The sequence below is a fragment of the Rana temporaria genome, chromosome 5 (assembly GCF_905171775.1).
Source record: "Rana temporaria chromosome 5, aRanTem1.1, whole genome shotgun sequence".
NCBI lineage: Eukaryota > Metazoa > Chordata > Amphibia > Anura > Ranidae > Rana > Rana temporaria.
In genome coordinates, this window is record NC_053493.1 from 252,433,855 (window position 1) to 252,456,839 (window position 22,985).

The 22,985-nt window shown below is 41.2% G+C and overlaps 1 protein-coding gene across 1 annotated transcript in view; it reads right to left on the bottom strand.

Moving 5' to 3' along the window:
- The window catches only part of LOC120940720 (androgen dependent TFPI regulating protein), a 54,952-nt gene extending 35,293 nt beyond the window's left edge, over positions 1 to 19,659 (bottom strand). Inside the window, exons 1-3 of the mRNA XM_040353727.1 lie at positions 19,305 to 19,659; positions 6,444 to 6,578; positions 1,265 to 1,366 (exon numbers count right to left, since the gene is read on the bottom strand). Of these exons, the coding sequence (XP_040209661.1) occupies positions 1,265 to 1,366; positions 6,444 to 6,578; positions 19,305 to 19,457 (390 nt within the window). The 5' untranslated portion in view covers positions 19,458 to 19,659. The remainder of the gene's footprint in view (positions 1 to 1,264; positions 1,367 to 6,443; positions 6,579 to 19,304) is intronic.
- Positions 19,660 to 22,985: the final 3,326 nt, after the last annotated feature.

Genomic DNA, 22,985 nt, shown 5'->3' on the forward strand with positions numbered 1-22,985 from the left:
CTCCGAAGGTTCGGGAGATGCTGCTGGAAAATCAGAGCTCCTTGACAGAGTGACCTCATCGTGGCTCTGGCCACCCACAGTGCCGAAGCCGCAAACCCAGAAAGAAGTGCAGAGGGAACATGTCAGCTTCTTTAGCGGTGACTGGGAGGTGATGCTGGCGCTTTGTTCTAAGGTAAGTATTTCATATTGAGCTAGTATGCGGTGCATACTAGCTTATTATGCCTTTGCCTTACAGGTTTTTTTATTTTTTGTGGGCATACAACCGCTTTAAATGCAGCCTTACAAGTGCCAATTAAAATGCAGCCTTGCCAGTGCCCATGAAATTCAACCTGACCAGTGCCATTTAGATGCAACCTAACCAGTGCCAATTAAATGCAGCCTTACCAGTGCCAAATAAATGCAGACTTACCAGTGCCCATGAAATGCAGCCTGCCCAGTGTCAATTAAATGCAGCCTTACCAGTGCTAACTAAATGTAGCCTTACCAGTGCCCATGAAATGCAGCCTGACCTGTGCCAATGAAAATGCAGCTTTACCAGTGCCCATGAAATGCAGCCTTACCAGTCTCTTGAAATGCAGCCTGACCTGTGCCAATGAAATGCAGCTTTACCACACAGAGCTCTGTCATGTCACAGATTTGAATATCCCGGTGCCCACTGTAACAAAGTCCCGCCTCCTATGATATACATCCCACTGGTTCAATGTATCATTGGATCAGTGTTCCATCTATCTAGGAGGCAGGACTTTGTTACAGTCTTCCACCTCGCACAGACTGGCATTCCCTGGTGAGGATGTCATCACATCCGCCTGTCACTCAGCTAGAAGACAGATCGCCCAGCGCTCGCGGGAGACTTGGGATGTCTGGGGTGGGGAGGCCTGGTCAATATTTGCTCAATAAAACGCAGAGACATTTTCTCCCATTTTTGGGGGGGAGTGTGTCTTATGGAGTGAAAAATATGGTAAGTTAATTTTCATGGCAAAGAAGGACTTTGCAATTATTTGCAATTCATCTCATCACACTTCATAACATTCTGGAGTATATACAAATTGCTATCATAAAAACTGAGGCAGAAGACTTTGTGAAAAAACTAAAAACTAATATTTGAGTCATTCTCAAAACTTTTGGCCATGGCTGTATAGAGTATTACCTAAATCTGTTATATTAATTGTTGTTATTTAATGTAAGATTCCATTGTCTGGACATAGGATAAATTAATATTAGCATTCTGCAAAGCTTCCTCTTAGCTTTTAGCTAACTAACTTACCACGGCATGGTTCAGCCATAGTGGAATGACTTTATCCAGACCTTCAGGGTAGACCAACTGCCTGTCATATGTATACAATGCCCAGAAGGATAAAAACACAAACTGCAATCAAAGTAAAAATAATGTATGAAACAGACAGTTAATACTTTCAGCTTTCATAATATAAACCAGTTTATGAGCTTTTAAAATTGCCAAATGTGAATGTTATTTAATGTCACATATTGGACTAAAAATTAATAAAAAGTCAGTGCACAATTATTGATTGCTCCTGTGCAATTACAGCGCTATTACAGCCTTCAAGAACATGAGTTTGCCAGAATCAATGTTGGATAAGGCTCAGCTGAAGATATATGGGATCATGAACTGTGTCTGCGAAACATCAGTATATTATAAAACACTGCATAGTTTTATGTCATTAGAAATGCATGAAGCCATAGCTCTTGTGTCTCTATGTTTGTCCATTACTGTACATGTGTAGCGTAACTGAGGTGATCTTTCATTTTATGGTACGTACTAGTCCACAAATATTTACTAACAATAATTAGCAGAATTAGTAATATATATATATTTGGTGTATCTATTTTAATCTATCAGAACCTGGAAAAGAATTGAATACTAATGCCTCGTTTCCACTGAGCGGATCGGCTCGGTATGGTTCGGTACTGTACACTTTTTTGGGTGTTTCCATTATGAAAGTGTGCCATAAAAGCGAACCGTACTGGACCGTTCTGGGTCCTGCTTCAGATGTGGGGCCATAGAGAATGGAACGGTTCCATTAGGGCGGACCTACAAATACATCTCACTGATTGGTGGATGTGCTAGGCTTTTTTTCTAAACCTTGCATGGTCCTGGATGGTCCGATTTGCAGTGGAAATGCTCTGCAGAATCGACCGGTCCATTCTAACCCGTTCCATTCTAAGCGACCCGAACCGATCCGCTCAGTGGAAACGAGGCATAATTTACCAAAAATTTAATCTGACATAGAAATAATTACAGTTAAAATGACAATGAAAGTCCTACATATACTGTATATTGACACTGACAAATGCTGACAGTTATATTGAAAAGACATTCTAACAATTATTTCTGCAGTTGAAAAATGTGGACACTGGCAGTATCATACTTATCAAAAGTGTGGCTCATTTTTAAAAAGTGCTGTATTTTTGTTCCAGTTTTTTGATTTTGAGAAATGCAACTTTCAGGGATGATTGGTACTGCATTTAAAACACCTCTAAAAAGCCCTGCCTAAATGAAAAGTATGACTGGGACCCAGAACATGTATAATATAAGTTATCCATGTCTGTATTTGCAATACTTGAATTTCTCAATGGGTAGACAAAATAGAAAAATAGCCGGAAACTCCAATCCAAAAGAAAAAATGTATTGGCATATGTAAGAAAACAAAACAGACGCGTTTCGGCTGAAGAGCATTGGTCACTGCAGCCGAAACGCTTCTGATTTTTTGTTTTCCTACATATGCCAATACATTTTTCTTATGGATTGGAGTTTCCGGCTATTTTTCTATTTTGTATACCTATTTGGGTAGGTCTGGAGGACACCACAGCCTGAGCACCCACCTGTGGACTGGAATGCTGCATACAGGTAAGAGAAAAATACCATATAGCTGCATTCCAATAAAGATCCAATAAAGTGTATGAAACTCCAAAAGCAGTACACCATACAGTGGGGAAAAAGAAGAGCAAGATTATGCTGAATTTTCAAAAACTAATGCATAAATTATAGAATTTTTTTATTTGATGGGGATACTGGGGTTTAGTTTAACTACAGTGATCAGTCATAATATTATTATCATTGACAAGTAAAATAAATAAAATTGATTATCTTGTTACAATGGCACCTGAAAGTGGCTGGGAAATATTAGGCAGCGAGTAATAATATGTCCGCCATGAAATTGATGTGTTGGAAGCAAAAAAGTTGGGCAAGCATATAGATTTTAGTAGCTTCAACAAGGGCCAAACTGTAATGCTAGATGAAAACTGCAGCTCTTGTGAAATATTCCCAGTCTTCAGTGATCAGGGCCTAGCAAAAATAGTCCAAGGAAGGAAAACTGATAAACTGGTGACAAGGTCATGGGTGGCCAAGACTCATGAATGCATATGGGGAGCAAAGGCTGGCCTGTGTAGGCCAATCCATTAGAAGAGCTATTGTAGCTTAAATTTACAATGCTGGCTCCAATAGAAAAGTGTCAGAACACAGTACTTTCCAGTTTGCCACTATATTTTATGGGGTCACGTAGCCACAGAACGGTGAGGTTGCTGATGCACGTCCACAGCCAAAATTACTCACAATGGGCACGTGAGTATCATTAAAAACAGGGGTGAACAGCGGCGCTATATATGGTTATAACATAAAATTATATAGCAACTGGAATATAGGTATACATAAAATGTGTGTGTGTGTGTGTAAGTAAGCACACATAATATTAAAACATTTGTTTAAAACATAATGTCCATAAATGATCCAAGATCTTGTATGATTAGCACCTGGAGGCAGCTCTCTTAGAGTGAAGCAATGGGCTCTGTGTAGAAATGGGAACAGAGGGACACCAGACTGAGTGCAGTATAAATCATATATTTAAAAAAAACAAGTAGTAACTCACAGGTTAAATTAGATGAGCTCAGTATGTGGTGAAAATCGCCAGTCCTGGAGTCTCATAAACGTCCTATTTAAGGTCCTGTTTTCCCTTTGCAGCCTGGGGCACTGGTGTGATCTTACAGGGATCCAGAGAAGGCTGAAAACCAGGAAGCAGGGAACGAGAAGCAGCTGGTCGTGACTTCACAGGAACAGGAAATGGTAATGCATTTCGAAGCTACAGCTTCTTCATCAGACCATGATTGGCTGGCAAACCTGGCAGTCTTAAATACAGAGGAAATAGAAACAGAGAGAACTGATGGACTGGCCGTCCCGTCAATCAAATAGACAGATTTAAAGAGGTAGACGACTGTAGACCGAAGTGAATGTAAACATGAGTAAAAAGCTTGCTGATTAGTAGTGGATGATGATAATATTATGACGTTTGAAGGAATCGATCAAATAATTAATTGATTAAATACATAATACATAAAATAACCCAGATTTAAAATTAATAATTTTTTATAAATAAATTAACTAAAAAATTAATTTAGAAAATTGTATCTGTTATAAGTTATATCATGACCGATGGTATGTGGGTATGCGTATGTGTGAGCAGGCGTATGGTGTATATGTATGATTATATATGATTATATGTGTGCACATACATGTACCCAGAAAGTATCACCATCATTATCCATTAACCATTTATTATCTGAAGATTTGATTTGATTTGATTTATCCCTTTGAGAAGTATGTTTGGTCATGATATAACTTATAACGAATATATCCTTAATATTATATCTAGCATAGAGTCCTTTCCTTCCTCTATTTTCACCACTTTATTAACTCATTATAATTTATAATAATTGATTGATTACCAATTGCTAATAATCTAATAAAAAAATTCTTAATACATTTTTTAGTTAATTTATTTATAAAAATGTATTAATTTGAAATCTGGGGTATTGTTATACATTTATATTTATATATTTAATCAATTAATTATTTGATCGATTCCTTCAAACTTCATAATATTATCATCATCCACTATTAATCAGCAAGCTTTTTACTCATATTTACATTCACTTCAGTCTACAGCCGTCTACCTCTTTAAATCTGTCTATTTGATTGACGTGCCGGCCAGCCCATCAGATCTCTCTGTTTCTATTTCCTCTGTATTTAAGACTGCCAGGTTTGCCTGATGAAGAAGCTGTAGCTTCGAAATGCATTACCATTCCTTGCCACTGTGAATAATCACATTTCCTGTTCCTGTGAAGTCAGCTGCTTCTCGTTTCCTGCTTCCTGGTTTTCAGCCTTCTCTGGATCCCTGTAAGATCACATCAGTGCCCCAGGCTGCAAAGGGAAAACAGGACCCTAAATAGGACGTTTATGAGACTCCAGGACTGGCGATTTTCACCACATACTGAACTCATCTAATTTAACCTGTGAGTTACTACTTGTTTTTATTAAATATATGATTTCTACTGCACTCAGTCTGGCGCCCCTCTGTTCCCATTTCTACACGTAAGCATCATAACTAGACAACAGAGCAATGGAAGAAGGTGGCCTGGTCTGACAAATCCTATTTTCTTTTGCATCAAGTGGATGAACAAGTGTGTGCGCATCGCTTACCTGGTAAATAGATAGCACCAGGATGGACTATAAGAAAAAGGCAAGCTGGCAGAGGTTTAAAGAGTGTGCTACTGATAGCTTGGTGCCAGATACCACAGCATACCTTCAGAGGTCTGTTGGAGTCCATGTCTCTTTTGGTGGCATAAGGAGGAATTATTTAATATTAGGTGGGTGGTCATAATAATATGGCTGATCAATGTATGTGTGTGATCTATTAAAACGGTCATCAAAGGGTTAAAAAATAGTATATTTCATGAAAAAAATGACATTATGGTTGTATCTTTTTCATAGTTTTCCATTCAACATTTTACAGCCATATAAGTATGCAAAAATTGAGCTTATGTGCAAAGTCTTATAAGAAGAAAACTTCCAATAGCAACTTCATGTTGCCATTAAAGTTCGATTTAAAACATAAATGATCCCCATTTGTGTGGATTAATAAGGGCACCAGAGAGATCTAATTAATTTTAAGAATTGTTTAAACTATTCTAAACTTCGGTATGTGTTAAACCAAAACTAGTCTGAAGCAAGAAAGGCAGCTAGCTACATATGACGAGTGAAATGCCCTGTCTCAAGGCATTTTCCACCATAGTAAACGACACCTAGACTGTATGCAGGGGCTATCAGATGAATGTACTTTCAGTTGATGAATTAAGTTGACTTCTGACCCGAGATACACCCACTGCTATGCTGTTGTTGGCCAGTTTACCATGATGGAAAATGCCACAAGTATACTTTAAGTGTGTGTTTGTCATGCATTCATCTTCATTTTTCCTGTTATGGGGAAAGAAATCTCAGCAGTAACTTTTATTATTGACTTGGAGTGATAAGCGAGAAGTTCTCAGTGACAAATCAAGATATCTGTACACAAGCACAGTTGACTGCATTTTGATTGACACTGATGCTAATCCCACCAGGAAAACACTTTACACATTATAAGATTTAAACTTACAGTTGATGCTGGAAAAGCCAGAACAGAGAAGATAAGGTCTTTGCAATAGATAACAAACTTTACTAATTTAATTCCTCTTATTGGAAGCAGGAGATCCGTCAAAAAGGAGACAGCATAAAACAGTGTCTGCAAAACCTAAGAAATATAAATATATTACATGTAAGTGCAAAACCTGAAGATCATTTTTTCATAGTTCTACTCATTATAGTTAAGTAATTTACTGTATGTTACCCAGAATCAGTATCTAGTGCATGATTGATTAAATCATTAATGAAACCAGTTTATTTAATTGATTAATAATACTCATAGTATTAAAATTCACCATAATAAATGTATATTCTTCATTATAGTCAGTCATCATCCTCCTCATCACAAAAATGCAATGATGTTGTTTTTTTAGTTTGTATGTGTTATAGCCTCTGTCAGATTTAAATTACTTGTCTATACCCCCCTGGGTTGTTTATTCCTCTCTATTGTCAGAAAGTGATAGGAAATCAAAAATGTTACAGCTCTCACAAGAATAGAAGGGACCTATGTTTTGGTGACAACTGTATAACAGAGAATTTCATAATTGTTCTCCCTTTGGAGAGATGTTCTCTCAATTTCTGATGTGTACCTAGGACCGAAAGTGAATAGAAATCTCACTAAAGGGACCCAGACAGCAAAGAAAAAGGCTATCCATTGCATTCTCTATCTAAAGCAGCCTTTTTCAAACTTTTTTACATGGAGGAACGCTTGAACTAACTTTCCGGGTTTTAGGAAACCCCTGCTAATAATTTCTATATACAAAGCTCACAGTACTAGTGTGGTGGTCACTGGGGGGAAAGCTCCTTACATCTTACAGATAGCTAAAAAAATCATTGGTGTCAGTAGTTACTTATGTAGAAATTCTTCACAGCTCAACAAACTCTCAAGCAAAGTCTCGAGGAAACCCTAACCCTGGTTGAGATAATCTGGTCTAAACTTACACTTTAAGGCCCAGATTCACAAAGGACTTACGACGGCGTATCTCCAGATACGCCGTCGTAAGTCTGAATGTGAGGCGTCGTATCTCGGCGCCTGATTCTAAGAATCAGATACACCAGAATTTGTATAAGATACGACTGACGTAAGTCTCTTACGCCGTCGTATCTTAGGTGCATATTTACGCTGGCCGCTAGGCGGCGCTTCCATTGATTTCCTTGTTGAATATGCAAATGAGCTAGATACGCCGATTCACAAACGTACTTGTGCCCGGCGTATTAAAATACGCTGTTTACGTAAGGCGTCCGACCGGCGTAACTTTACCCCTCATAAAGCAGGGGTAAGTCATGTTAGGTATGGACGTCGGAAACGTCGGAACAGCGTCGTATTTTATGTCGTTTGCGTAAGTCGTCCGTGAATGGGGATGGGCGTAGGTTACGTTCACGTCGACTAAACAATGAGCCAGCGTAAGTTAGGGAGAACATTTTGACGTGATACTGAGCATGTGCGCGCATGCGCCGTTCGTTAGGTGCGTCATTTACGTGGGGTCATTATTCATTACCATACAACACGCCCCCTACCAGTCTAGTTTGAATTAGGCGGGCTTACGCCGGCCCATTCACGCTACGCCGCCGTAACTTAGGGCGCAAGTTCTTTGCGAATACGGTACTCGCCTCTCTAAGTTACGGCGGCGTAGCATATCTAGGATACGCTACGCCTGCACAAAGATACGCCCTTTTACGTGAATCTGGCCCTAAGACACTAATTAAACAATATAAGTGTGTATATAACCTTGCCTTAAAATATACTGTATATATAAGTGTTGATATTGCACCAACAAACACAGTAGCAGTTGCTGGTGGGAAACTGTATATTTTATATTTCCTTATTATTATTGGCTAACAATATCTAATAATGAATGCTAAAGCTGGTTAAGGGGCTATAGATGACAAGGATGGTCTTCTTAGGTATCCTTGTTATATTTTCTTTATCTGTATCTGTCATTATCTTTTATAAATGTTATACTTATGAATATTTTTGTGATCTCTTTTTGCACATATCGAATAAAAACCCTAAAACATTTAAACTATCACGTGACCGTGATACAACAGTTGCTTATATTAAATACTTAAAAAATCTGTTGTACCGTAGAAAGTAAACAGAAAGCCTAAAATTATTTCCAGCCTTTGGAAGAAAAGGTTTGTGATTAAACTACCCATTTAAAATAAAACACACATTCTCTAGAGTCAAAGGGGTCAGGATCTACAAACATAAATATTGGGTGATGATACAAAGTCCATGCACAGTCCCTACTGGAAAAGTCAGCTCAAGACCTGTGCATTACTTGATTATCACATTCCACTGTCAGACAGCAGAGTGGACAATTGTTACAGTACTATAACACATCCCTCCTAATTTTTTACTTTTAAATGAACAGGCATAATTATGTTTTTTGTAATATTGATTGAGGAAGTGAATAAAAATGTAAACTAAGAACAAAGGGCTAGATTCAGGTAGAATTAAGCGGGCGTAGCGTATCTCAGATACACTACGCCGCCGTAAGTTTGAGCAGCAAGTCCTGTATTCACAAAGAACTTGCGCTGAAACTTACGGCGGTGCAGTGTAACTGGGCCGGCGTAAGCCCACCTAATTCAAAATAGGCTGATTGGGGGCGTGTTCTATGTAAAATGCTAGTGACCCCACGTATTTGACGTTTTTTAATGAACGGCGCATGCGCCGTCCGTGGACCTATCCCAGTGCGCATGCTCCAAATGACGTTGGCAAATCGTCATGCTTTCGACGTGAACGTAAATTACAGCCAGCCCCATTCACGGGCGAGTTACGCAAACGACGTCAAATTTACAAATTTCGACGCGGGAACGACGGCCATACTTAACATTGGCTGCGCCATGTATTTGGTGGTTTATCTTTACGCCTGAAAACCCCTTACGTAAGCGGCGTATCTTTACTGCAACGGCCAGGCGTACGTTCGTGAATCGGTGTATCTAGCTTATTTACATATTCTAGGCGTAAATTAGCGTACACGCCCCTAGCGGCCAGCGTAAATATGCAGTTAAGATACGACGGCGTAGGAGACTTACGCCGGTCGTATCTTAGCTACATTTAAGCGTATCTCAGTTTGAGCATACACTTAAAGTTGCGACGGCGGGGATTCGTACTTACGACGGCGTATCTACTGATACGCCCGTCCTAAGTCTATGTAAATCTACCCCAAAGTGTTTAACTTATATGTGACTAAGAGGGGGAGGGCATTCACTCGATGTATCATTAAACAAATTTTGCAGTGAGATTGACATGCACATCTGTAGGGTTTAGTAACCACTGATTAATATTCTTTGGCATTCATACAGTACATCACATATTTGATTAACACATATATTTGCAAGTGCACCAACTGAGGTGAAAAATCATAGCAGTACAACTTGCAATAATTCTCTGGGGATCCACTGTCAATAGTGTAGAATCTAACTTTTTCATTTTACGTGCTAAACTGGTATTAAAAATGTATAGGTTCATATTAAGCCAAAAAAGCAGGTACTGTACTTTAAAGCTGAATTCCAGGCAAACAGCTTAATACACTGCAGGGTTTAAATGCTCCAGCAGGTTACTTCTATTTTTTGGAATGCTACCCCATAGTCTCTTCTCTAAGGTGCTCCAGCCAACGGTAGCCTCAACTACATTGCAAGACCAATAGTCCTGTAGAGTATGGGAGGATGCCAAGGGAGAGAAGAACATTGGTGGCCAAGGGAGCGAGGAATAAGATAAGCATCACTGCCTTTTCCTCTACCCCCTAGATTTAAGCAGTATGTAACATTTGCAGTGTTTGGGGGGCACTGCAATATTTTTTCTTATACCTGCTAAAAATTGGATTGTTTTGTTACTCACCATAAAATCCCTTTCTATGAGTTAAATGACAGACACAGCTCTTCTCATTCTTGAACATAGGGGGTTATAGTGCCACCTACAGGAGTAGGACACTAGGCAGAAAAGAACACAGCACTGCCTATGGGCAGCCCTAGCTGGTATAAACCCCTCCTCTTCTATAGGCAGGCCAGTTAATCACAAAACAGTATAAAAAAGTAAAAGAATCAAAAAGAGGGGTGAGTGGCCGTGTTTGTCAATTAACTCAACGAAATCCCATTTTCTCTTAGGTTCATTGACAGACACAGCTCTTCTCATTCTTGAACCGGAAAGCCCCAAAGCAGTGCCTTAACCCTAACGAGGGTTGGGCAAACAAACACATCAACTTTGTAAAATTTGATAAAAGTCTGCACACACAACCAGATAGCTGCCTTGCAAACCTGAGACACAGATTTCTAATGTTGAAATGCCCAAAAGTGTGTGAGAGTGTGCCATGACTGTAAACATGGGAGCCCAGCCTTTAATGGCATATGCCTAAACAATAATCTGCCAAATCCATTAGGAAATAGTGGTCTCTCAGAACTTGGCTTTTAGAAGTCATGCTTCCAAAGCCAATGATGTCAAAGCAAGGTGGAAGATTGACCCATGGGACAGAAGGTCTTCCAAAAAGGCAGCCGCCAGGGGGCTTCTGCAACCAGCCACACCCCTAAGCATACCAGGGTTGTTGAGACCAGTTTGGGGTGACCAGATAGATCCTTCAGTCTCTATCCTGTGCAGCATGCAAGGAAGGAGCTTGAGAGGAGGAAATGCATAAATGATACAATACTGACCCTATGGCGCCACCAGTGCATCCGTTGCACACGTCAGGGGATCCCTTGTCACAACCCTCAGCAACTTCCTGTTGAGGCAGGACACCAGGAGATCCACATCCAGGGTGTCCCAATGTAGGGGATCTGACAGATCTGACATAACACATTCAGCGTACGGACCACTCTCCCTAATCCTGAGTCTGACGACTGAGGTGGTCCGCCTGCCAGTTCCTGACACTTGGAATGTGCACATCAGAGAAAGCTGGCACAAAAAAATTCAATCCAACGAAGAAGGCGTGAGGTACCCAGCACTGATGTTGCACTCTGTTGCCCTAGCGGTTGACATTGGCCACCACAGTGGCATTGTCCAACTGGATCCTGACTGGGTGCCCTCGGAGAAGGTCTGTCCTCTGATACAAACACAGCATGATTGCTTGTAGCTGCAGGACATTGATGGTCAGCTGATCCTCCACTGGCATCCAACAACACTGATCTGACCTTGACCCCAGGACCCTTCGCCAGACTGACTGGTGACCATTATGACCACTGTCCAGTGGAGGGGGGAAAATGGACTTTCTGGACTGGGGGTAGGGAAACCAGCCCTGGCCGACACACCCAGATGAATCTGGCTGTCCAAGAAAGTGAGAGATTTGTCCCAATTGTCACGGATTTCGCTCTGCAGAACCCTCCTATGGAACTGTTTATACATGACCACCTCAAAGGTGGACACCATAAGACCTAAGACCTGCATGCAAGACTGCAGGGAAGATTTTCTGTGGGTCAGGAGCAGTCTGAAGTTTATAGAGCTTGTCCATTGGGAGGAACACATTGGCCTGCACTGAGTTGAGAATCAGACCCCTCCAGCCTCCTAGTCGAGGTAAAGGCAGATTTTTTGAGATTCAGGATATATCCAAATTCCTGCAGAGTGCACATAGTGTTCTCCACGTTGTCCATTGATGCAGAATGAGTCTCTTCTCGCAGGAGAAGGTCATCAAGGTAGCCAGTCACGATGATCCCCTGTTGTCTCAGTGGGGTCAGCACCTTGGAAAAAAGAAGAAGAGGCTAGGCTGAGGGAAAGTGCCACAAGCTAATAATGCATGTACCGGACTGCAAAACGCAAAAAGCATTGTTGGGGAGGTGCAGGTACGCATCCCACAACCCAGATAGATTCCATCCTAAAATGTTGTACCCATACAAAGCAATTCAGGGCCTTGGATGTCCAGGATCAGTCAAACTCCACCTGTTTTTGGTACTGTAAACAGATTAAAGTAAAACCCCCAAAACTGCTTCAGCTCTGTGAATGGGGAAATCACTCTCTAGATTAGCAAATCCTGTACCACCCTGTACGAAGCCCACAGGCAAGATGAGGAAGTTGACGGTTGGACAAGAAGGAAATTCAATTTTTAGCTGGTCACAATCAGTTTATGGACCCAGTTGTTGGAAATGAGGGATGTCTACAGACCCGCGAACCAGTGAAGACAACACCCCACCCTGGAAACCAACCCTGCTTGCTGAGGAAAACTTGTCTAAAAGTAGCACTTGGAACCATCCTTTGGGGCGCTGAAAGGCTTGGAGCCCTTGCCTGAGGATCCAGGACATAGAGTATGTAGGCCAGGCCTCTTGTGTGTAGAGAATGAAGGATTGGGGTTACGAAGTGGTTCCATCTCCTGCTTGGACTGTGGGAGGAAGGTACATCTGCCACCGATAAGGTTCTTGATGATGTAATCTATAATAGCACTGAAAGATGTTCACCCTGGAAGGTTAATTCTGTCAGGGCCTTTTCAGACTTTTGGTCAACGAACCAACACTTAGGACAAAGATTTTGCTGAAGCACCACCACTTAGATTCTAAGCTTGGAGAGTAATGGGGCTGCATCCAGGGATGCGATACATACTGTATGTACTGACAAAGGAAGCAAAATCGAAGCAGGGGGCAGCAAGATTGCAAACAAAAAAGAGGGGTGGGACTTTGAATGAAGCTCATGATGGCAAAAATGAATGCAGTGGTGGAATATGAAATATTTAATAATATCACATAATAAACATGTTTAAAATACATTGGATTGCATATACAAAGAAATGCACCCCATAAAAAGTGCCAATTTCCAAGCTGGCAATAACTGGTATTAACATGTGTATGCATATTAATGATATGGTAAAATTCAGGGGATCCACCAATATTCATGATTAGGTATAAACCGATTCCGAGTATTTGCGGGAGTACTCGTACTCCCGCAAATACCCCCGATACCAAAATAGAATACTTCCCCCGCCGCCGTCGCCGGAGCATTCCCGCTTGGTTAATACGGGCGGGGAACATTACAGCATTCATTTGAATAGCTGTAGTCTTTCCCGCCGCGCCACGTATAGACACTCCCCCTTGCTCGGGTGAACTGTCCAATCCCAAGCAAGGGGGAGTGTCTATACGCAGTGCGGCGCGAAAGACTAGCTGTAATGTTCCCCGCGCGTATTAACCAAGCGGGGATGGGGCGCGGCAGCGGGGATGCGGCAGCATGTACGGTAAGGGGGACATGGCTGCTTTTTGGGGGGGGGACATGGCTGGATATGGGGAGGACATGGCTGCATATGGGGGGGACATGGCTGGATATGGGGGGGTCATGGCTGGATATGGGGGGACATGGCTGCATATGGGGGGACATGGCTGGATATGGGGAGGACATGGCTGCATATGGGGGGGACATGGCTGCATATGGGGGGACATGGCTGCATATGGTGGGACATGGCTGGATATGGGGGGACATGGCTGCATATGGGGGGACATGGCTGGATATGGGGAGGACATGGCTGCATATGGGGGGGGACATGGCTGCATATGGGGGGACATGGCTGCATATGGGGGGACATGGCTGGATATGGGGGGACATGGCTGCATATGGGGGGACATGGCTGGATATGTGGAGGACATGGCAGCATATGGGGGGGACATGGCTGCATTTGGCGGGGACATGGCTGCATATGGGGGGGACATGGCTGGATATGGGGGAGACATGGCTGCATATGGGGGAGACATGGCTGCATATGGGGGGACATGGCTGGATATGGGGGGGACATGGCTGGATATGGGGGGGACATGGCTGCATATATGGGGGGGACATGGCTGCATATATGGGGGGACATGGCTGCATTTGTGGGGGGACATGGCTGCATTTGGGGACACATTTAAAAAAAAGTATCGGCGAGTACTTGAAAAAAAGTATCGGTACTCGTACTCAGTCCTAAAAAAGTGGTATCGGGACAACCCTAGTATAAACATAACAAAGATAGCATCTGAACAATCCATAGTCTTTCTTTTCCCTGTCATGGTAAAAATAAGGTAGACACATATTTGTGGGTAGATGTGTAACTTAGGGTACACCGTGTCTAATAGCTCAATGCGTTTCGTGGCTTTCAACCGTTCTTCAGGAGCAGACGTATCAGATATCTGCGCGAGAGAGTAAGTTGGTCTAAGTAAGTTAGCTATGTCACGGACGGTAGAGAAGAGATGGTGGGTAAACTCCCCCCCCCCTACCCGAAAAAGGCCGTCTGGGACCAGATAACTTACAGATGAGTGTACACAAGATGACGCAATGTCAAGAGCCATGGGCCATTCGAGGACATCAGGGGCGCGTCTGTTTCGGCACATATATATATATATATATGGGTGGTCGCCCTGTTAGTGGCCTGGGTTTCCCTGAGCTCTGCTTCACACCATTTGAGATGGGTTCCTCTCTGCCCTTTACACAGGTACAGCTCGACCACCTCGACCACCTCCTTTACCCTTTCCCTCCTACCAGATGTTTTGGTGAGGACCCTGTACCATGGTCTCCTACCTCTACTCCTATTTGCTCACTTCACTACTTCACCACTACTTAGTTGTCACTCCCCCTCAAATTCACACTGCTCCCCTCTCTCTCTCCCTTTTCCCCTTCCCCCCACTTTCACTTATGGTTGGTGATGACCCTTTACCGAGGTCTTTTACCTCCACATATGTGTGGCTACCCCAACATCCACTCCCCCCACTAGCTCTTTTTAATAATTAATCATTCACATAGTCCCCTAACACCCATCACGCTATTCATTTACTTAGTACATTCACCCTGTCCTTATTTACACTAGGAGTGCTCGAGGAGCCTGGACTCGCTGGGCCCCCTGTCCATTTTGAGTGTCACCACTAGGCACACCCCTTCGGCTCCCATCCTTGAGGTCCTCGGATGGCCCATGGCTCTTGACATTGCGTCATCTTGTGCACACTCATCTGTAAGTTATCTGGTCCCAGACGGCCTTTTTCAGGGGGGTTTACCCACCCTCTCTTCTCTACCATGACTCAGCTAACTTACTTAGACCAACTTATTCTCCCTTGCAGATATCTCATACGTCTGCTCCAAAAGAGCGGTTAAAATCCGCGAAACGCATCAAGCTATTAGACACTGTGTACCCTAAGTTACACATCTACCCACAAATATGTGTCCACCTTATTTTTACCATGACATAGAATAGAAAGACTATGGATTGTGCAAATGCTATCTTTGTTATGCTTATACCTAATCATGAAAATTGGTGGATCCCCTGAATTTTACCATATCATTAATATGCATACACATGTTAATACCAGTTATTGCCAGCTTGGAAATTGGCACCTTTTATGGGGTGCATTTCTTTGTATATGCAAGCCAATGTATTTTAACCACTTGACCACTGGGCACTTAAACCCCCATAATAACCAGACCAATTTTCAGCTTTCAGTGCCCTCACAATTTGAACGACAATTACTTAGTCATACAATATTGTACCCAAATTAAATGTTCGTCCTTTTCACACAAATAGAGATTTCTTTTGGTGGTAATTAATCACCGTTGGGTTTTTTATTTTTTGCGCCATAAGAGAAAAAAGACTGAAAATTCTGTAAAAAAAATGAATTTTTCTTTGTTTCTGTTATAAAATTTAGCAAATTAGTATTTTTTCTTCATAAATTTTGGCCAAAATTTATACTGCTACATATCTTTGGTAAAAATAAGTACAAATTGGTGCATATTATTTGGTCTTTGTGAAAGTTATAGAGTCCACAAGCTATGGTGCCAATATCTGAAAATTGATCACACCTGAATTACTGACGGCCTATCTCATTTCTTGAGACCCTAACATGCCAGAAAAGTAGAAATACCCCCCAAATGACCCCTTTTTGGAAAGAAGACATTCCAAAATATTTAGAAAGAGGCATTGTGAGTTTTTTGAAGTAGTCATTTTTTCCCACAATTCTTTGCAAAATCAAGATTTTTTTTAATTATTTATTTATTTTCACAACATTTTCATATTAGCAGGTTTTTTCTCACACACAGCAAATGCATACCACAAATTACACCCCAAAACACATTCTGCTATTCCTCCTGAGTATGGCGATACCACATGTGTGAGACGTTTACACAGCGTGGCCACATACAGAGGCCCAACATGCAGGGAGTACCTTCAGGCGTTCTGGAGCACCAAGGCCAATTCTGACATTTCTCTCCTACATTTAAAAATCATAATTTATTTGCTAGAAAATTACATGGAACCCCAAAACATTATATATGTTTTTTTAGCAAAGACCTTAGAGAATACAATGGCAGTTGTTGCAACTTTTTATCTCGCACTGTATTTGCGCAGCAATTTTTCTAACGTGTTTTTTTTTTTAAAAAAGTTTTGTGCTTAAAAAAAAAACAAATCAGTAAAGTTAGCCCAATGTTTTTGCATAATATGAAAGATGAAGTTACGCAGAGTAAATAGATACCCAACATGTCACCCTTCAAAATTGCACACGCTCGTGGAATGGCGCCAAACTTCGCTACTTAAAAATCCCCATAGGCGACGCTTTAAATATTTTTACTGGTTATATGTTTTTAGTTACAGAGGAGGTCTAGGGCCAAAATTATTGCTCTCGCTCTAACATTCACAGCAATACCTCACATGTGTGGCTTGAACACCGTTTTCATATGTGGGCGGGACTTACGTGTGCGTTCGCTTCTGCATGCAAGCACACGGGGACAGGGGCGCTTTAAAAAAAATATATATTTTATTGTTCACTCTACTTTACTTTATATTCAGAAAAAGTCTGAATGTCCTATATAGCCAGTTTGATTTCTGACATGCAGAGGATTGCAAGAAGCTAATAAACATGAATTTAAAGTGTTTGCATCAGCTGTATTTAAAAGGCTTTATTTTAGTATTCGTTTATTGCATTGTATTTTTCTTATTGCATTTTTAATACCCCTTAAATTGTGAAAAGAATATTTACATCTGTCAGTAGATCTCTTACCAATTGAATGTTTTCTCATTTTAGTTGAAATTGTGAGCTATAAAATTAATAAATAAAACAAAATTGTTTCCCATTCATATATTTCAGCATTTGCCTTATCGTACAAATCACCCAGGGCTTTTCTTATTAATAGTTTACCTTATGTTGTATCTAAAGCCTTTTCTAATTCAGATTTTGTTTGGGAAGAGTTAACCTAAAGGTCCTAAAGACATACATTATCAAAAAGCATTGCATCTCTTTTGTGGCTACTGGGTGTAGCACTGTGCATGGCTGTTGTTCACTGTACACCCAGGATTTTACGTGCAGATACCAGTAAAAAAATGGATTGATCACAAGTTAAAGGGGTTGTAAAGGTAAAAAAAAAAATCTCTAAATAGCTTCCTTTACCTTAGTACAGTCCTCCTTCACTTACCTCATCCTTTCATTTAGCTTTTAAATGTCCTAATTTCTTCTGAGAAATCCTCACTTCCTGTTCTTCTGTCTGTAACTAAACACAGTAATGCGACACTTTCTCCCTGGTGTGGAGATAGCCTCTTGAGGGGGGAGGTGGCGAGCAGGAGGGTCAGGACGCTATCTACTTTGCAGATAGAGAAAGGAGCTGTGTGTTAGTGGGTGTCCTGACACTCCTGCTCGCCCCCTCCCCCCTCAAGAGGCTTTCTCCACACCAGGGAGAAATTGTCGCATTACTGTGTTTAGTTACAGACAGAAGAACAGGAAGTGAGGATTTCTCAGAAGAAATAAGGACATTTAAATTCAAAATCGAAGGATGAGGTAAGTGAAGAAAGACTGCACTAAGTTAAAGGAAACTATTTAGGGAAAAATGTTTTACCTTTACAACCCCTTTAAAGAATGCAATTAGCAATAAAGAATTCCTTGGTCTGTATGTCTGCTTCAGTAATATTTAGGGGTCCTACTTTCCTTGTTGGGTTTATATGTATGTAAAACACAATAGGAGGCGCTAAAACACAGAAGGTTAGACTGAAACAGAATAAGATCTTGCTGTTAGGGGAATGGAGAGATAAGAAGCCAGGGACGGACAATGCCCACCTATCTCCACCTAGAAACTAATACCATAGGTAGAATAACATGGGTAGATTGAGCCTTTAATAACTTGTAGATGTCTAGATCTGTATATTCTTCTAAAAAAGAGAATCAGTATGTGTTTAATAAATGGACATAAAAGGTCAGTAAAAGTATAAGAAGCAGACACAGTAATCCAGTCTGTCTCAACCTTTTTATCACAGAGGAACTCTTGAAATAACTTTCTGATCTGAGGGAACCCTGGCTGCTAGTAATTACTTTATCCGTAGTCCATGGTAAATTGGTGTCATAGTCAATTGAAGGGCTGCTTCTTATATTTTTGATCATTGTGTGGAATCCCCTCTTTACAGATAGCTAAAAATATCCTTATTGCCAACAGTTACTAATCTAAAAGGTGGAAATTGCTTATTGCTCGAAGAACCCCTTGCAAACTCTGGAGGAACCCTAGGGTTTACAGAACTCTGCCTGAGAAAGGCTGCACTAATCACTCCTTTGCCACTATCTACTTATTTCTTCTGGTAAAAATTATTAGCCAATAAAAACAAGTCTTTTCACAGTAATGCCTTGTACACATGGTCGGACTTTTGACCATGCAAAAGTTCGTCGTGAGTCCATCGGAAGTCCGATGGAAAGATAGAGAACAGGTTCTCTATCTAAGGTCCGTCGGACTTCCGACAAAAAAAGTCAGATGGAGGCTACACACGGCCGGACTTTCCGAGAAAAAAAGCCTGTCGGACTTTTTTTTCTCGGAAAGTCCGACCATGTGTGCGAGGCATTACAGTTCATACACAGCATGTATCAATGAAAATACAACTTCTATATTGCAAAATATTATATCAATTAAAAAAGAAATTGAATGAAAGTGAATCCTTACCACATTAAGTACTGTCAAGTATTTCCACTGTCCACCATACAGAAAAACTCCAGCTGGTGGATCTTTTGTACCAACAGAAAAAAGTAAATAGGCGAGGAAAAAGTACCATATAAAAACTGAACAGTGATACATAAGGAGAGAAATGGTGGCCATGATGATCCAGCAATAACAGTCCTACTGGCTAGTTTCTCTGAGCCGTTCTTGCTGTGCTAACTTCATTGAAGACACTGAGCTTTGTTCTGATTCAAAAATTAGATTGGAATAAATTGGTTCTCCAGTGTTAGTTAACAGTGCTCAATAAACTTTCTTGTACGCTGTGGATTTTAAAGATCAGATCTAGATCAGAGAAGATTAAAGTTACGTAATGCCATATGAAACAAGCAAGATCTTTGTTTCTTAAAGACTCTTACGTGAAAAGAAACAAAGATCATTGTTAGATTTCTCACTCTGAGCTTATTTTTATCAAATACCTAATTCAAGCTGTCATTTTCTGTACAGGCACTATATAATTTTAACATAAGAAATTCAAACATATGTAACTATTTCATAGAACAGTTGTATAAAGAGTTAATATAATGTTAGGTGTAATGGCGCTAAAACACTAAAAAACTTAAAAAGACTTTAAAACAATAATCTCATCACTAGGCCCATTAATAAATAAGGAAATGTGTACGTAGTAGATCCTCCAATATATGTGAATAAATGTGTTCCACTCTGGGTAAAATCCTGGAATACCATCCGTCATTCACAAAAATGTGGAGGGTATTTATAGTGGTAAATAATAATACGTAACCAATAATGCGTGAACAACTGTGCCAAAACACTGCACAATGTTGCAACAATGTAATCAAAAGTGGATAGTGAAAACAAATCCAATAATATTATAACACCAAAACCACTAATCTAATTAAAGTGCAGCGTGCAATGATTAAAGTGCAAAAATATTAGTTTAAGTGATCCATAATACAAATAGATGACATGCAAACTGCAGCATGAAAATAAATAAATGTCCAGTGAGGTAATAAAATATTACCAATGTCTCTAATAGTCCACCAATTGAAGTAGGAGTAGAGACAAAGTGACAATGATAAAGTGTTCCAGTGCATAAAATAATAAAAAATACAAATTCATGGATGAATGTTCAGTGAAAAAATTGTGCTCCAAATCACAGGTCCTTATATCAACAGCGTTCAGTGATCAAATGCTGGATATGCATGCATGTTAAAACTTCCACCATCAGGCTTCCCAGAAGTGTCGGACAGACTAGGTGTTCCAGCCCCTTACCTCAAAGCGGCTTGTAATCAAGCCTAAATAGATATCTCCCAGGCAGTCTGCTGTTCATCAAACACCTCAATTCCACGATTCAAACACGGCTGCTTGAAGTCTCTCAGAGGGAATACAAAGCAAGGGGAGCCTCCATAGTGCAGTATTATTAAAACATTTATTGAAAAAAACAAGTAAACACTCACAGTAAGGTAATGAAAAAGTCGGCGTGTACGATCTAAGTGTCAACCCGCTTTGCGGCCGCGAGCGGGTGACGTCACCAGCAGCTCCTCCACGTCCTCACGCGTATCGCAACTGTTACACGTTGCTTACTCATAGGATGGAGAGCGGCTGGCACGGAGGTGACTTATATAGCGCCAAATGGCGTCCTAATAATTCCAAGCTTGAACAGTTTAATACTTAAATTCTGATGTGCAGTGCAGGTACTTCTGAAATGTTTAATACAGTTAAGCAGGATTAGAAATAGAAAAATAAAAAATACATAATAATAGAGACACGCTCAGAGTGCTCCCTCTGGTGGTCAATATACGGTAATGTGACATACAATCAACAAAGACAGAGGGTGTATAGACACCTTTAGGCTGGAGATTAGCAATTCACATATGTAGCATCTACTGAAGACAATAAACAGAGAGGAAAAGTGAGTATAAACAATCAATCCAAATAACCCCAGGAGCATTTTAACCAATCCGATCCAGGTCAGTCAGAGCAATGACCACATAACATAGTCACTGAAATTTATGCTTGTAGACCAACATATCAGCACAATGAAAAGGATAAATATACTCATATAGAGAATAAAAGCCAGATATTACAAACGTAAAAATGGGGTTCAGGGTCATGTACTGCCAAATTAAATAGCAACTACTTCATTAAAATCATTAGAATCATTAAAAACGTTAAAATGTTAAAAAGGGTCTAAAAAGCAGGAGAAAAAATTCTAATAATTGGATATAAAGCAATTCAAGTCGAATTCCACATTGTGTCCATGAGGGGTTAAAGTGCATAGTTCGTGTATCCAGCGTGATTCTGCCTGGCTGATTTTTTGCACTTTATTATCTCCTCTCCAGTGTGGTTTATATTTCTCAATGCCCCATACCATTAATGAGGAGGGGTCTGTATAAAGAGTTGCATTAGATTGTTCAATACCCCGTTCTGATACATTATTTGTACTGAATTTGTTTTTGACCGTATTAAATGTATGTATGATGACTAATTAAAGTCTATATATAGTAAATAAAGGGAAAAGTGAATGTTATCACGGTATCTCTCTGAAAGATGAAGATTGTTTAAACATTATGATATATATATCCTTTGTGGAGCATGTTATCTTATCTACCAATGCAAATACAAATGCGCAAAATCGAGTAACCTACACAGCAACCAATCATAAATCTTACACTGGTCTGACTATAGTACCTTGAACCCTAGTTGTTAATGGTTATTGTTTTTTGCACTCAAGCAAGCATTGGCCTTCGTATTGAATTAGAAAAAAAAAAAAATTGGGGCGTGGCCAGCAGCCGGAGCAGATGGCTGTGTGAGGAGGGAGCTCTGAGCTTGGAACCAGCATCCAGCGACATCCAGCGACTCCATCGGTCCTAGAGATCCCCTAAATTGACCCAGCAAGTCCCAGACACATTCCGGTGGCTATGGGGAAGAGAAAAAATGAGCAGAAGCCTCAGAAAATTACAGATTTTTACCCGCCGACGAGCACGCCTAGGCCGCAAGATGGCACCGAGGCCTCGGACTTGCGGCGCGGATCGCGGCATAACGGGGAGCATCACGGTCCGGCTCTCAACCTTGGAGCATTGGTATCCCAGGCTAGTAGTGGAGGATCTACCCCGGGGCCCTCTCCCGTCACCAGCCCACAGAAATCAGCCCAGAAGCGATCCGCCAACCACAAGTATGCAGGTGAGCTGGATGACCACTGTGACTCACAAAATAGCACTAGAGACTTCATGGAACAGAATAATGAGTTCCCCACCTCAGGGCTACCTCTTAGGCCTCGTACACACGGACGGACTGTCCGATGAAAACGGTCCGCCGGACCGTTTTCATCGGACATGTCCGCTGCCGGATTTTGGTCTGATGGTTGTATACACCATTAAACCAAAATCCCCGCGGACAGGATACGCGGTGACGTGGCCGTGCCTTCACCGCAACGATGACGCAGCGACGTGCGCGACCCTGGAAGGTCAATGCTTCCACGCATGCGTCAAATCACTTCGACGCATGCGAGGGCTTTCGGCCACGCCCAAATCGTACAGACGACCGAACATGTCCGACGGACAGGCTTCCAGCGGACATGTTTCTTAGCATGCTAAGAAACATTTGTCCGCTGGAAACCTGTCTGATCTGCCGGAAAATTGTCCGGTCGGACGTACACACGACCGAACA